The sequence below is a fragment of the Anomalospiza imberbis genome, chromosome Z, assembly GCF_031753505.1.
Source record: "Anomalospiza imberbis isolate Cuckoo-Finch-1a 21T00152 chromosome Z, ASM3175350v1, whole genome shotgun sequence".
Classification (NCBI taxonomy): Eukaryota; Metazoa; Chordata; class Aves; order Passeriformes; family Viduidae; genus Anomalospiza; species Anomalospiza imberbis.
Window position 1 is genome coordinate 43,528,530 of NC_089721.1, and position 16,232 is coordinate 43,544,761.

The window sequence follows — 16,232 nt, forward strand, 5'->3', positions numbered from 1 at the left end:
TCTAAACTGCTGCACTGTTAATTCCAGGGGTGGGGGAAGGGGTAACTTTCCAGGCATGGCATGGCCAGTCAGGTATTGTCAGGGGTTGCCTACAGTATAGTTGTGAGCACTGGCATATAAGAATTGTTCAGCTGTTGTACGCTTTTTAATTTATACTGTTCCTGTTCCTGTTAATTTTCTTATTCCTTTGCTATTTCCAGTAAATTGTTCTTATCTCAACCTGTGATCTTTACCTTTTGTCCACCCAATTCTCCTCTCCATCCCCAGCAGAGGAGGGGGAGGAAAGAACATGATTTGGAGCATTTCAATGGAAAAACTAAATTGCTAAATACCATTCCTAAGTCATAACAACATGTAAGTCTAAAAGCACAGCTCCTGAAGGCCAATATTCAGATACATATTTGACTTCATGTACAAGGTCACATTACCGAAGCCATGGTACTTTTTAAAGGCAGTCTTAAAAGTAAAACAGGTAGGTTATTCCTTCACAAAGACCAAGTATTGCTTTCCTTTTAGCAGACATATGAGACCACTGTCAGAGACTGTGATATAAGGACATCTAGCTAAAGGACCAAAAAGTGATTTTTCTCAGAAAAATATTTCAGAGAAAAATCACCTTTGAAGTCTAAGATTCATGTTCAAAACAATTTTCATATAGTTAATACTATGAATAAGATCAAGAAAGCAAAGTCTTGAAGCTCAAGGACTTGTAAATGGAGTGAGAGAAGAATTTATTGAGTTTCTTTTTAGTTTCCTTTAGATTTAAAGAGCAAATAGTTGCTAAATTTGTAATTATGCCTCTGTCTTCTTTAAAAGAGTCTTTGATGATGGCCGCTGTGTTATACAATGTCCCAGAGGAAAGTTTGAATTCAAACAGCACTGTCACTTGTGCCATCACACCTGCCTGGACTGCAGTGGAAGTGAACCTAACAAATGCATCACTTGTGGAACAGGTAAGATTGATTTCCTTTTGCCAGATTTTTCCCCTCCCTTGGCCTCCAAATTCCCTTTTCCATCAGCTCTCAAAGGCCAGTTGTTAGATCCAATAAAATGAGTAGTGCTTTTACTACCAATTTGCATCATAATCTTCTTGTGACTCTGAAGGGAACTCAACTTTTTTAAAGTACAAGAAAACACAATTCTGCATTGGCCTTTCAACTTAATGCATTTCCCTTGGTATTTTTTCAATAGGAGCTATGTTAACAGAAACAAGGGAAGAAAAAAAAAAAAAAAGGGACAGAAAACCTACACACCTTGCTTCTGGAAAAGAAAGCTTTATACATGCTTCCCCCAACCACTGCACAGGATGTGCTACACTGAAATGGAGCAGTCTGCTCAAGCAGGCAGGGAGCCAGGCTGCTTTCCTAAGCATCTCTCTGGGAAAGGCTAAGAAATAAGTGTGGTGGGTTCCACTGGAGATTGCTGTGTCCCTACAGCTGAACAAACAGGCTTTGCAAAGAGAAGCTTATCACCAACACACATTTTTATAGATCTAAGGTTGAGAGGAAGGCTAATGTAGCTAATTTTGTGGAAATTCCAAAAAGCCACTCTTCTCCTTTTGAAATTCTGTTTTAAATATTATTTCCTATTGTCTCTCTAATACCTGATTAGCAAAAACCTGAGGCCATTACCTGCAAGTATGTGCAACTAGTCTGAACCAACCTTGGAAATGAGTGTTTAAGATATAATTAATAATAGAGAGTATTTTTTTATTAGCTGTGTTCTGAGAGTTCAGAATGGATTCACAGGCTTTTCATTTCACCTGCTACTTCTATTTCAGTCCTAATCAACAATGGCATGGACTTTATTTAGTAATGAATGTCTAAACTACAAGCAAACACTAATATGGCTGCATTAATTAGTCGTACTGATGATGAGACTGACTTTCTCACTTTGGGAAATGTGATTCAGGAGATGAAGTTTTCAAATGGTACTTCAGGTCTAATGTGAGACCAAGTTTGTAAAATTGTTCCCCAAGTCTCTCCCTTATGGAGGACAGCAAGATATATTTCTGTATTTCTGTGAATCAAGAAATTAAAATGCTGATGAGACTCACACCCTAAGGTGGTAGGAAAATTAAAGATTTGTGCATGAAAAGTAAAATAAATAAAATTCAACTTGTGCTATGGTGTAGCATTATTGCCTATTATAGCTGCTTTCTCTGTATTATCAAAAATAAGTTCTGATAAGCAAATTCTTTCTCTGCAGTTAAGGCAATGAAATGCACTTAGCACAGTTATATGTGTAATTTCTACTGTAGGGTAATTTATTAAAAATCTCTCCATGCTGCAGCACATGGCACATGAAATTATATGTGTTTTCACAGTTTTGACTCAGCAGGATTTGGAGCAGGGGACCTCCAAGTTCTCATGCATTAGAGAATGCTTGTGCTTTAGTAGATAGTAGCTGCACATCTGCTAGTTAAATTCAAATCTAGATGATTCCACTAAACTGAGGATTACAGTTTAATCTTTTAAGGACACGGATTGACTCTTTCCAAAGGTGAAGTAGGCCACTTTGCTTTACAAATAATAATTGTACCTTTGCATGTACAATGCATTACAAATACTTGTTTGTCCTCTGCAAGAGAAAAATCTTGATTTTTTTAAAAATTAGATTTATGGATGTAAAGAGTAATTGTTCTCTAGCTTGACATTTTTACATGTCATAAATCCCTAGGAATGTGAAAAGTTTGAGGTCCTGAAACTTTTATATATTTCATTTGGTGTAAAACTGTAAGATCTAGCAGTTCTCTAGTGTCTCTACTGCAGCACTACAACTTCGTAAAGTTCCTTATATCACAAGTGCCCTCTGTAGCTGACAACTTTTTCCCATTTGTTTGCCACACAGACAGAAGAGGGGTGGAACGTTTCCTGTATCATGGGGAGTGCAGAGACAAGTGTCCTCCAGGTCACTACCACTTGGAGCATACCTGTATGCCGTGCCCTGGCCACTGTGAGGTGTGCCTGAACTCCAGCCACTGCAAAAGATGTTTCAGAGGCTACTACCTTACTCAAAATGTGTGTCAGAAGCATAGTTGTAGAGAAGGTAAGCATCCTTCAGTAGGAGATAACAAATATTCTATGGGAATTGTTACAGAAATCTGCAAGCATGTTAAAAATGTTTTGAAATACACAGTCAGCACACCTAACCCTGATGTCCTCAAGTTCCAGCTCTGATCCTCTTCTAGTATCATATTATTCATATTATTGTAAAGTAAGAATGTTTTCCTCAAATTGAGTGGGTTATGCAAAAACAAATGAGAAAACAAGTTCCCATGAGTCTTTCTCCTTTTTTGATTTGAATCGAGTTTATATCCAGGAACCTTGCTGAGTGCTTCCAAATGTTGCATTATCTAGAATTAACTCGAAATTGATGATTTGCAAAACACAGGTGAAGTGGGAGATCCTGACTCTGAAGACTGCATACCGTGTTCAGATGGATGCCAGAACTGTAGACAGGGTAAATAATCCTTTAATCAACATTATTGTTATTATTAAAAGGGAAAATATAGTTCCCCTCACTCTTGTCATTAGCTTAAGTGCATGCTGCTGAGCAACTTGTCATTGGTGCAGGTGACTTCTCACCAAGTAAATTGTATTCTATACTACATTTATTTTTGAAATAAATTTCTGAAATTTATATTCAGTATAAATAAGAATAGTTTTCTAATAATTTAGCTATTAAAATTTGCAGAACTTTTATTTTTTCCTGTTTGAATGCCACACTCAGACTGAAAGATTTACTGATTTTCTAAAGCTATTAAATATTTAACTATTATTAGACCCAGAATTTTCTACACCTCAAAACAGATCGCCACCCTGCCCTTTTTCTTCAAGGACATAGACATAAGGACAATCTTTAAATTTCATTCAAGAGCAAGTTATTGCAATAACAATGCTGCTGCCCTAAAAAATTCTTTGTCTACATTTCAAGGTTGGTGCAGGCTAATTCGTCCATGTGCAGTTCATTTGGTGTTCCTGTGAAACAGAAAAGAAAGGAAATACACTGAGTTGAAAATGCAACCAGCAGTTTAAATAAAATAAAAAGAGGGGTTTGAGATTCGGGTCGAATCTCAGCTTCCACATCACAAAGTGCTTGCCATGTGGCTGTTGCAGCTGCCCTACAGTTTCAGGGGGTTCTCCTCCCTCCCGGATATGCAGAGAAAGTGCCATGTTCGTAAGAAGTCAGCAAGTGCAGTGTATGCAATCATGGGTGAATGCTTAGAGTCCCGTGGGAGTCTGTTAAAGGGGTGTGGCACTCACCTCCAGGCAAGAACAGATTCTGCTTTGTCATGTTTCAGAAGTCAAAACCTTGGATGTAAAAATATGTCCTTTCCATAAAAAATATATCCCTCACATTCAGAGCTGCCATTCATGGTTGGGACATCTTCTGGATTTGAGTTACCAGTTCCGCAAAAATTAGCACAGTATTGGCATGCTATTTTCTGCAACAAATTCTAAGCCACAACTGCCTGTCCAGCTCTTTCTCTGGCTAGACTAACTGGCTTACCTAACTTACCATAAGGATTTTCTTCCCATAATTCCTTCTTTCTGCCAGTTGTCTGATCTAGTATGTGATACCATAAAAAAATTCCTGTGATGCTGGTGACCAGCCATTCCATGTGAATTCAGCCAGGCCTAAGGTTTTGCTCTGTGACTACAACTGCCCCTGTCAATATTGTTGAATGAAGAGATGGTTTTAACATGAGTACAACTACACTGTGGTCTCCTTTTGTATGGTGTGTTATCCAGATTCATGGCAGCTGCCTGCTTGGCTGAGGGGAGCAGAAGTTAAGGGAGAGTTTATGTTTCAATACCTTTCTTTATTGGTGCTATCACATCAGATGTTACTTCCCCATGCTAATATTTTCTGTGTTTTTTACAGTGATTGTGACTTTAAATTATTTGTTTTTCTTCTGACACTGTGTAGTGGCAATCGGTGTTTTGAATTAGGTAGATATTTAATATATATGAATAGCAACTTCTTAGAAAATATAATAATTTCAAGTGACTCAGAGGAAGATTTTCTTTGTTATGAACTTAGTAGGTGTGCATAAGGAGACTGAAAGGCTGTTCATGGTCAGATGGCATACAGAAAAAGGGCTGTACTTATTTGCCTTTTTCCGGGGAGGATAACTGATCTCCTAAATCTTAATCATCCATAACATTCATTACATACTTTCAACTTCTTGGACTCAAAGGTCTGATTTTAAAGAGAGCTTTTAAAAGCTTCAATGATCAATAGAATGGATGCAGGTAAAATAAAGACTGAATTAATTTTCACTGCTGTGTAAAGTCATAAGTATTAAGACGCTAGAGTTTATTTACAGGCATTCTATTAAGGAAAGCCATTGGTGCTTATCATGCACATATTACTGAGAGTTAGAGATTGGTTTGCTGTTCTACTTGGGAAAAAAGAACAGTAGTGGCCTAAAAGCACAGTCCTAAGCAGATTTTGCAAACTATAATGTGTTCTTGAAATAAATCAGAACCTGTAAGCTTCAACTTAAAATAAGTCAGGTAGCGATGGTAGATACCTATATCTATCTACATTGTATAGCAAATATTTGCTTGTATTTTTACTCTTGACATTCAATGAGTTTTCAGGCATATCAATAATTTCATTCATAGATAAGTACAGTAATGGCTTTCTCATGTCTAATCAGAAAGCTGATGTAATTAGAAACGTTTGTAAAAAAAACCTGAAAAGCAAAAACTTTCAGGCATGTCTCCAACAAGAATTTTATTATTTTGCAAGTTCCAGAGAAATTACACTGCCATAAATATAACTTAAAATACTAAAATCGCAAGGTGAGAAAATAGGAATGTGCTACATTTAGTTTCACATCTTCATAATCTTTCTACAGACTCCCTTTTAAAATTAAGTGGATGCTGGAGGGTCTTGCAGTCTCTTTGTCCTATCTTCCCTTTAGCACAATTGAATAATTTATTCTAGGAACTGTTGAGAAGGTGTTGAAAAAGTTCAATGCTATGGAAATTTCATGTAAAACTGCAGTGGGAAAAAAAGGAATGTAGTAATCATAGCAATTGGAATAAAAATGTACATAGTTCACATACTGAAAAGTAGTTGTTCATATGTACAACTGAAAATATATTTTGTGCATATTTATGGCTCCTCAGCTGACTGAAGACCATTCTTTCATAGAACATCATTCAGCACCTGCTCCTTTTGAAGTGCTTTAAGATCCTTCAATATAAACTCTAATAAGTAAAAATAAACTTCTTAAGTTTATACTGAGCACAGGGTCACTTACAGAAGTTTTATTCAAATGAAATTCTAAACATTCTAAACCTGCAAATGCAAATTATTCTCTTACTGTCTACAAATTACAAAGATTATGGTATTTTTTCTCTTTTCTTGTAGACAGAGTTCTAGTTTTTAGGAGGAATATATAATCGTATTAAGATAACTGAACTGCCTGTTTTCCTACTAGCTTGAAAGAGTTTTGCTCAAAAAAAATAATTTTCACAAGACACCAAGTAATAGATCAAACACCACCTGCAGTCTCTGGCAATGTCGTCCTTTTTTGCACAGACAGGAAAATTAATAGGGCATGATGCCATATGCCAGCAGAATAGAGCAAATCTGCATGGGCAGTCTCTCTTTTTGATCGATAATGACACTACATCCAGATTAAGACAGAGGTATCATACTTTCGTAATGGTTTCATACTGCTTTGCATCCCATATCAGCCATTTCAGAGAAGAAAGTAAAACCCATACAGTAAGTAACACTGCAGGTTATTCTTCACCAGGTATGAGGATACTAAAGTAGAGATTGTTTGTTTGTAAGACCTCCTGGAATCCTCGAAGAATGTAGTCAAATCTGTTTGGTTTCCTCCAAGTTTGGAGTGGGTTTTGTTTTAAGGCACCAGTGTGACAATATATCTTCACTGTATCAACACTGAAAGTCTAAGAGCAAAGACAGGAACTCTGAGAGAGAGACTTAATCAATGACAGGTAAGTCTACGTAGACAAAATACAAATTATGCTTTCTTTTAAATTCACTTAATTATTTTCTTTCTGTTTCACTTCATTAACTCAGAGGCCACTCATATTTTAAGGATGTTAAGAATCCTTAATGCTCATAGGTACCATTCTGCTTGCAGACACTGACAAGTCCTGGGATATGCAGATAGGAACTTTGCCTTAGAAAGCACTATTCCCCAGAAAATCTGCAGCTTTGTGTATACAGTGTCCAAATAATAGCTGTGCACTTTAGGGCTCACCTCCCCTCTTTGTCCTGCCCACATGCTCTGGGGTGCACTTGGTTCTGCTCGATGCCACACGAGCTTGTCATCCTTGTGCACAGCTTCCCACGAGACCTGAAAGGCAGACTCTCACACGGGCACAAGCCAAGCCTTAAGTGTGACCTCAGTTTCGATGTTTAAATTCTTAAAAACTTCAAATATATCCCTATTTTGGTGCAAGCAAACACAAGCGCAATATTGGACAGACAAAGTGCCTAAGAAAGTGTGCTGAATACATCACAAGTCCACACAACCAAGATTATCTTTATGATACCTTCTACCTTTGGTACCTCAGCTCTTACAACCCCATTTTGGACAAGCTGTGTCTACTTTTCAGAGCAGTAATGAATGATTGCTCCCTCTGATGCAGAAAGATGGGAACTGCAGCTCTTCATTACCTTCGACCACCAGTTTTTGATTAAATTTTAATGTCTTTTTTTCTGCTGGGTGCTAGTAAACATCATGAAGTCTACAAAATTAAATACAGTTTCCTCTAACAAAAGCAGCTTTTGAAAGACAAAGTTCTGCTGCAAAAAATATTAAAGAAGAGGATTTTCTTTATGCCATTGCAGCATTTACCTTCCACCTCTCAATGTAAGTTCACTTACTCACATATTTCGATAACTGCAGGAAACATTCATATTTTCTCCAGACTTTTAAAACCATAATGAATGTCAGACACCTTCTTCGAAGTCAAAATTTCCTTTTTAGAAAGCCTGTGGCTATAAGTCAACACTCAGAACAAGAGAAAAACATAAGGTTAAACATAGATTCTGAGCCACTTATAGTAATTATTCAAAGAGAATTTCAGAGAATTTTCAATAAAATGCAAGAACATAAAAATCTTTGCTCCTACTTCTTATGTTTAAAGTACAACGTAGACTAAAGTTTTTCTCAGATAACTTAAGCTCTCTCTCTAATCATACAATTTACATATGCCCTTTTGCACTTACATAATGAACAGACACCAAATTTGGCTACCTTTGAAGGTAATAAGTGACAATCTTCTCTGATATGCCATATCTACTGGCTTGCATACATACATTTCACAAGCAGAAATTGCCACACCAGTAACTTATAATGCTAAGTAAATAGACACACCTAGTTCACTGAGGAGCTAAATATTTGCAGCACATGGAGCTCATGCAGATAACTCATAGGAATCAGTGCAGGATGGTCTTCCTCTCCAAAGTGATGTGTAAGTCAGGTATCCTCTCAATTTGCGGTGGCAATCTTCCTAACAGTGTGGTCCCAAGGAGCTACATGTTCCTGAGCCAGTTCTTAATTCTGGGTTCTCTTCCACTCACCTCACCCAACCTGTGAAAGTAAAACATCTTATGTTATGAACAGCTCTTATGGGTTCCTACAGAATACCTCATTTCCATGCAGCAAAACACAATATATACCAACTTTTGATCCATCCAAATTTCTTCAGAAAGCACATTGACATGGCTTTGCAACCTTTGCACTAGGGCTGTTTCCAAAGGCTAACACCGAGAGTAAAGTAGTCCTCAATAGGGTGCAGAATGGAAAATGTTCAGCAAAGTTATAACACTCTTCTCTTTCAAAGATACCTTACAAAAGAAATTAATGAGAAAACCCAAGGAGCCGTATCCCTGAGAATTAAGGTCTGCCAAAGAGACATTTAGACCCATGTGTGGCATTTAGCCTCTTGATCTAGCAAGGTAAATCCCGAGCCACTCTCAAGGTCATCCAGAACCTATTTAATTTGTTTGGGGTTACAAGGTCTAAGTGAAAAACATAAAGCTATAAAGGCTGAAAGTGAAAATAAATAATACACAAATGATCAACAAGATCCATTATACGGAGTGGAATGGAGGAACATAGAGTTTATCAGGCTGTGTAAGTAAGAAGAAAAGTATTTGGAGAAGATTTAAGGAAATGTGAGACAGCTGAAAGAGCAGCACTGTCAACGTCAGGCTTAGATACAGATTTATCATCACATGATAAAAGAGTGAAAATTGCTCTGGTTCCCATAGCAACCTAAGAAAGAGAAAAGAAAACTTCATTTCTTCAATCCATCCCTGATGATGAATAGATCTTGGCTTTCAAGACAAAATTATCATAAGGAGAGTTCTTTATCTCAGAGTAAATTTTCCACAGAAGTTTAGTCTTGCAGAAGGCGTTTTAGGTTCTCAGATAGTAAGACTTTTTTCTACAAGCTTCTGCAGTGATAATATGCAATCTGTGTAGAAACAAATGCCCAGCAAGTTTTGAAACTTCTCTGATTTTCAGTTCTGACATTTCAGTGTAGGCAGAACATTACATTGGAGTATGTTTTCTTTCCTAGAGTGTAGGTAAAAGAGCACATTGAAGATACAAGGTGCACGTATTGAAAAAACTTTCTTTCTTTGAATTTTTTCTTTTTCTGAGAAAGAAAAAACTACTTCCTGTGTAAAATCCAGGCTTGAGAAAAATCACTTCAAAAGCTTAAGATATGAGACCAAACCTTGAGTTCTGCAAGTACAGATTTTAGTTTAAAGTTCTCCACACAAATAAGAGCATGGAAGAAAACTACTCAGATCAGACCAAATCAGACCAGAAATTCACCTAGCTCAGAAGCCACTGACCAAACATACTTCTAAAATTAAATATACAAACGAAGCAAGCATTTCTACTTCTTCAACAATTTGCAGTTCAGAAGCTTCATGAATCAAAGCAGTCAAGAAATATTAACTGCTGAATCTTTCTGCTGGAATTACTGAAGAAAATATACATTAAAACAAATATAATCTAAACCATCTGCAGACCAGATCTTCTTTTCAGGGAAGTTTGCTGCCTCCTTGGGGCTGAAATGAGGGACCTAACCAAAAAAAATGAAGGGGGTTAATAGAGCCTTTGAATTACTGCTTACTGCTGCTTTCACAGGGGTACTGGTGATATTTCAACAAGAAGCTCAAGGTTAATGAAAAGAAATTTCAGGACACTGGAAAGACACAGTGCCAGATCCTATGCTTTGGCCACAATGCAGCTGAGAGAGCTGGAATTGTTTAGCCTGGAGAAAAGGATTCTCAGGGGGAACTTCTGAACTCTCTACAACTGCGGGAAAGGGGCTTGTAGCCAGGTGTAGCTTGACCTCTTCTCTCAGCCAGCTAGCAGCAGGATGAGAAGATGTGGTTTTTGTCTGCACATGGGGAGGTTTAGATTGGATATTAGGAAGAATTTCATCACAGAAACAGCAGTTAGATCTAATGGACTACCCAGCGACGTGGTAGAGTCACTGTCCTTGGAAGTGTTTGTGGAAAGACTGGACAGGGCATCTATTGTTGACAGGGTGTTTGGTCAAAAGTTGGACTTGCGGGTCTCAGAGGTCTTTTCCAAACTAATTGATTCCATGATTCTTTGATTCAGGAGAGAAGGCAGTGTTCTCTTCAATTATCCCAGAAATTAAGAGCACAGTCTCTCATAGTATTCTTCCGGACAAAACTTCCAGCACACAGCTGGGGAAACACCCCATGTGGTGGGTGAGCAACTGACAGGTCAGGCATGAAGTGTGATAGTGAATGGGGTGACATCCAACTGGTGACCTGTCACCAGTGGGGCTCCACAGGGCTCCATTCTTGGCCCTATGCTCTTCAACATTATCATAAAGCATGTAGATGCAGGACTGGAAAGGATCCTAAGCAAGTTTGTAGATGATACAAAACTGGGAGGAGTCGTTGAATTCATCAAAGGGAGACCCTGCAAAGAGTCCTCAACAAATTAGATGACTGGGCAATGACCAACCATGTCAAGTTCAACAAGGGATAATTCTGCATTGGTGCAGCCCCCCTTGAGGACTGTGTGCAGTTTGGGCACCACAATATAAAAAAGACTTTAAGCTATTAGAGAGCATCCAAAGGAGGGCCACAAGGATGGTGAAGGATCTGGAGGGGAGGCTTTATGAGGAGCAGCTGAAGTCACATGTTTTTTTCAGGCTAAAGGTGAGGAGACTGATGGGAGACCTGGCTACAGTCTACAGCTTCTTCATGAGGAGGGTCAGACATTGACCTCTTCTCTGTGGTGACCAGTAACCAATGACAGCCTAAGAGAATGGCCTGAAATTGTGTCAGGGAAGGTTTGATATCAGGAAAAGTTTCTTCACCCAGAGTGTGGTTGGGCACTGGATCAGGCTCCCCAGGAAAGTGATCACAACACCAAGCCTGGCAGAGTTCAGGAAGTGCTTGCACAACACTCTCGGGCACATGGTGTGACTCCTGGGGATGGTGCTTTGCAGAGCCAGGAGTTGGACTCAATGATCCTTCTGGGTCCCTTCTAACTCAAAATATTCTATGATTCTGTATTTCTCTTTATAAATACATTCACCCAGGTTGTTTTGATTCCTTCCATTGTGCTGTTTCTGGGATATTTGATTAAAGGTGAAAGAAATAATGAGTAGAAGATAATAGAAGGAATGTTATAAAAATATTCTTCATTTTTGGAGTCAAATCCATAATTTCAAGAGTTTTAAAAGTTGCATAACACTTTCCTGCTCATTCAAAATATTTTTTTAATACAAAAATTAGTTTTCTGGTGGGAAAGTTTACCCAAAAGACATTTACTACCATCACCTCTTTCACCATTATCCACTCCAAATATAGAAACGGTCTTGTCTAGCTCAGGATTTTGAAATCTAAGCTGATTACCCAAAAGACATTTACTACCATCACCTCTTTCACCATTATCCACTCCAAATATAGAAACGGTCTTGTCTAGCTCAGGATTTTGAAATCTAAGCTGATTGCTTAGATGTCTGAAAAGTATGCTCTTAGAGGTGTGAAATGTTTTTAACTTATCTTTGCAATAAATAAAGAAATAGGATGAAATTATTGTTTCAGGTAAGTTGCAGTCTCTTTTTAACAGTTTATTTGACCCAGCCTGAGCCCCTGTGAAAGTTCTGCTTTTCAGATCATCACTTCTGAAGGACTTGGTTCCTTGCACATTCCTGGATTGTGCTGAGGACTAAAAAGCCACAGGTTACCATGAAAATATAGTCCAGGAGCTGAGTGTAGAAGATTCCATCTCAAAATAAATGTGAACAGAGATTCAGAGACAACTATGTTCTTTTCACAACTGTAATTATTTTAGTGTAAGAAATATTAACATAAAATTGGTGTAGCAAAAGTTCTTTTTGGCATTCTGGTTTTTACTCTGAAAATTATTTACATGATTTTATATCTTTAATTTCAGAAGATCCAAGAATCTGTATAACATGCGTTCAAAACTATTACATGTAAGTATAGCTGTATATATATATAGCTCTTCATCGCTACACATTTTTCTGAAGCAAAAATATGTACTTTACTACAAAGATCTATGCTGAGTATGTTGTCTCATGCTTTAAATTGCTTGTCTGAGAAACAGAAAATGGGAAAAAGACTTGGGAAATGTCAGAAAACTAGTTAGTTCTTCAGTATTGAGGCCTATTAAAACTTATGGATTGGTGAGACCTTCGCAAATCAGAAGAGAGGAATATGGAACAAAAAGTGTCAAAATTTGCTTTTGGTATGGTTTGTTTAGTTCTGGTACGTGAAGTTCATAAGACTTATATGGAGTTTATACAAAGGAATAAAAAATTACTTAAAAACAGAGAGAAAAGAGAGCATTTATAGATCTCTGTAAAAATTGGAAAAGAGAATATTGATTATGTTGACACTATAAACAAAGGCACCGGATTATATGTTTTTACAATCAATCAACTCTTTACAATCATAATTTAATTTTTAATGAAGCATGTATTCAGGTTTCTGCCTACCTTTGAAAAATAAAATAAAATTAATCATACTTAATAATCCTAAGATTAGGAAACATGACTTTGCTAGCTGAACAAACAACATAACCACAAATACACTTTGAATCGTCATTATAGGAATAATTTCTGTTCATTATGCTAATCATACTTTATCATTGCCATTCCTAGAAACACACAGAAAACAAACTCAAAAGTTTGAGTTTGAACTTCAAAAGAAACTAATGACCTACTTTATCTTACAGGTATAAGCAGCATTGCTATAAGTACTGTCCAGAAAATACCTATAGAGATGAAAATTCTTGGCAGTGTAGAGACTGTCCTAGCAATTGTGATAGCTGTGACAAAGATGGGTGTGACTTGTGTGAGGAAGACTTTTATCTCTCAGGTAAGAAAATATGCATAATAATCAAATAATTCAAATAATTCTGTAATACACAAAAATATTGCAGACTATTTCTTTAGAAAAATACTCTCAATCCAAACTCTCAAATTCATAAATCTGTGCTATTGCCTCCCAGTGGAGGCTGAGGGGACCTAGCTCTTTGCAGAATCAGGCATTTGCGTTAATGTAAGGTGGGTATGTTACCCAGTAGTGTAATTTGGTTAAAAGGGTCTTTATACTTAAATTTAATCTCTTCTGGGCACATAAAAATTTTTGTATTTGATTCAGACTCTGTGAAATGAGGGTTTTTTAATTATAGAAAGATGTTTAAATGTTTCCCTAATTTGCAAGTCCAGTTTTACTTTGACTTTTAAACACTCTGAAAAAAGCTCAGTTAAAACCACTAAATTACACACCAAATTCACACAAGAGTAGGAACCTCTTAGCTTTTTAAAGAAGCCATAAATCAAGCAGGTCTGGTTCAGACATGGTGCCAAAAATGAATCACAGGAATTCCTGAGGTTATAGTATTTTTTTGCCATGGCTGTTGAAAGTGCCCAGTAGTGGCATCATGCTCATAGAAAACTCTGTGGTCACAGCCAGGGTAAGCTGTGGGTCTGTGATTTTTTTAAATTGAAATTAAACAAAGCTCAAAAAGTCATAAGTGCTACAATTTACAGAGGTTTTGATGAAGTATGCGAAACCTTAATCTGAATCAGCTTTAAACCTGAGCTTAACTTCATATTCAGCAGAAACTAGAGATCCTATAAATTTGCATATGTCTAAAATTTGCATATATCTAAAAATCTTAGGGGTATCTAGTCTTTAATTTTTTATTGAGACAGTATAATTGTTAGGACTTAACCTAACAATAAAACTTTTACCCAGGCATGGACTTCCACTAGATTTGTGTGTACTAATGTTTAGTATATTGATTAAAGCCAAGTTAGACATAAATTTAAATGCAGCTCAGTTTGAAGTTTATGAATTTTTTCATGTGCAACTTAACAGAATTTAGATTTCATGCTAAAAAAATCGAGTTTTTACAGCTGCAAAATTTTTTGTATGTTTTTAAATACTATTTTTTTCTTAAATCATTTCTGCTGGAGACAGAGGGATGGACAGGGGTCACTGTGCTTCCAGGCTCTGTTTCTGTTGCAGATGGCACCTGTGTGAGTGAGTGTGGAGATGGCTTCTTTGCTGATGGCATCTCTAGAGAATGTGAGCCTTGCCACAGGAGCTGTGTAACCTGTGTTGGGTACAGTTACAAGGACTGTACTGGATGCAAAAACAGTTTCCAGCTGTCTAATGGGCAGTGCCTGAACTCAAGAAATTCTCTGCCAGCTGGGAAGTTCTGGAGGGGTAAGTTGAAACAGGTCTCATAATCTTTTCTGTTTCTCTGAAGACTACTACAAAATTTAGAAAGAGTATAGCAAGATCTTGCAGATTGCTTGAAACTGCACTTTTGTCATTTTAAAAGTATACTGACCAAACCCATTGGTTCCACAAACTGAAATTCATTTTCCTTCAAGTAGTAGAACATGTCAATACAGTGTAAGTGTTTCTTAGCTATCTTACCTGAATAAAGATTAAAAATATAATTGGGAAAAAAATTAAAAATATTAAAAAGATAAAAGATGTGGAAGAGATTAAGGTACCAGGAGTTCCTTATCTAAACTACTGAGTGCATTGTAGATTAGGTTTTAGACCAGCTTTGTGGCTATTTGCTCCCTCCAGAGAAGTCAATATAAGTTGGAGGAAATAGAAAATAATATAGTATGTGACTACCCATGTGTGTGGTGTGAAAATAAATCTATCCTCTCTATCTTTTCTTTCTCTGTGTAGATCTGCACTGCTTTCTGAGAGACCAAATATGGGCTGTAGGGCTACATTCTGGTCCTACACTGGCCATTTCCACAACCTTCACAAATTACTTTTTTCTTTTTTTCTTGGTAGTCTCATCCATAGCATGAGGGAAACAATTCTCTATTCCAAAAAAGCTCCTAAAAATCCAAAAGCTCTTTAGAACAAAAATGCCTTTATTTAGGGATGTCGAGAGGACCACTGTAATAATTTTAAACATTATTTTCCTTCCTATCCAACTTCAAATGCAACCTAGTACTGTCACATATTTCTTATTAAAAAAATTTAAATGAAGAGGGCATATATAGACTCTTTGTCATTCCCATTATGTCAACATATAAAGAACAGTTGAATGTTTATGTTATAAAATAAAACTGTGCCACTGGAAACAAAGGGGATTTTCAAATTTTATAATGGAACAGTTGAAGAATCTATTATGAAGTTTAGGGATCTGCAACACTAGGATTCTTTAAGAACACATGAAATGTATCTGACAGGGATATTTGCTGAATGGAGCAAAAGACCAGATTGCTTGCTGTATTTTTGAGTCAAGTAAACATATTCTTCTGGCTCCTATGTTTTTATTTGAATTAAAACACATCCAAGAATGACAATCTTGTATTAGAAACTAAATAATAATAATATGATCATGAATTAGAAACTAAAATACATAAATTAATACTTTCAGAAAATATATTGACTATTTAAATTAATTGTCTATTTGTTGGAGAAATAATGTGCCAAAAGGAATAGTCCTTCTTCACTTCAAAAAATATCAGAGAGACATAAAAATAAGAATATTAATAGAAATTTGGTCTCCTACTTGCATTTCCTTGCATTTAATCCACAGAAGCAAGTTTAGGTTTTTTTCAATTTAAGACTACATCTACATCAGTGCCATGAAATGACCACCTCTGTAGTCTGGTCTATCTATTGATTATCTCTTTCTCACATGGTGACTT

At 36.8% G+C, this 16,232-nt stretch overlaps 1 protein-coding gene across 1 annotated transcript in view; it reads left to right on the forward strand.

Annotated features, from left to right (window-relative positions):
- The window catches only part of PCSK5 (proprotein convertase subtilisin/kexin type 5), a 220,552-nt gene that overhangs the window by 182,111 nt on the left and 22,209 nt on the right, over nt 1-16,232 (forward strand). The window contains exons 22-27 of the mRNA XM_068177017.1: nt 817-953; nt 2,851-3,048; nt 3,394-3,462; nt 12,464-12,506; nt 13,268-13,410; nt 14,569-14,769. Coding sequence (XP_068033118.1) covers nt 817-953; nt 2,851-3,048; nt 3,394-3,462; nt 12,464-12,506; nt 13,268-13,410; nt 14,569-14,769 — 791 coding nt within the window. The remainder of the gene's footprint in view (nt 1-816; nt 954-2,850; nt 3,049-3,393; nt 3,463-12,463; nt 12,507-13,267; nt 13,411-14,568; nt 14,770-16,232) is intronic.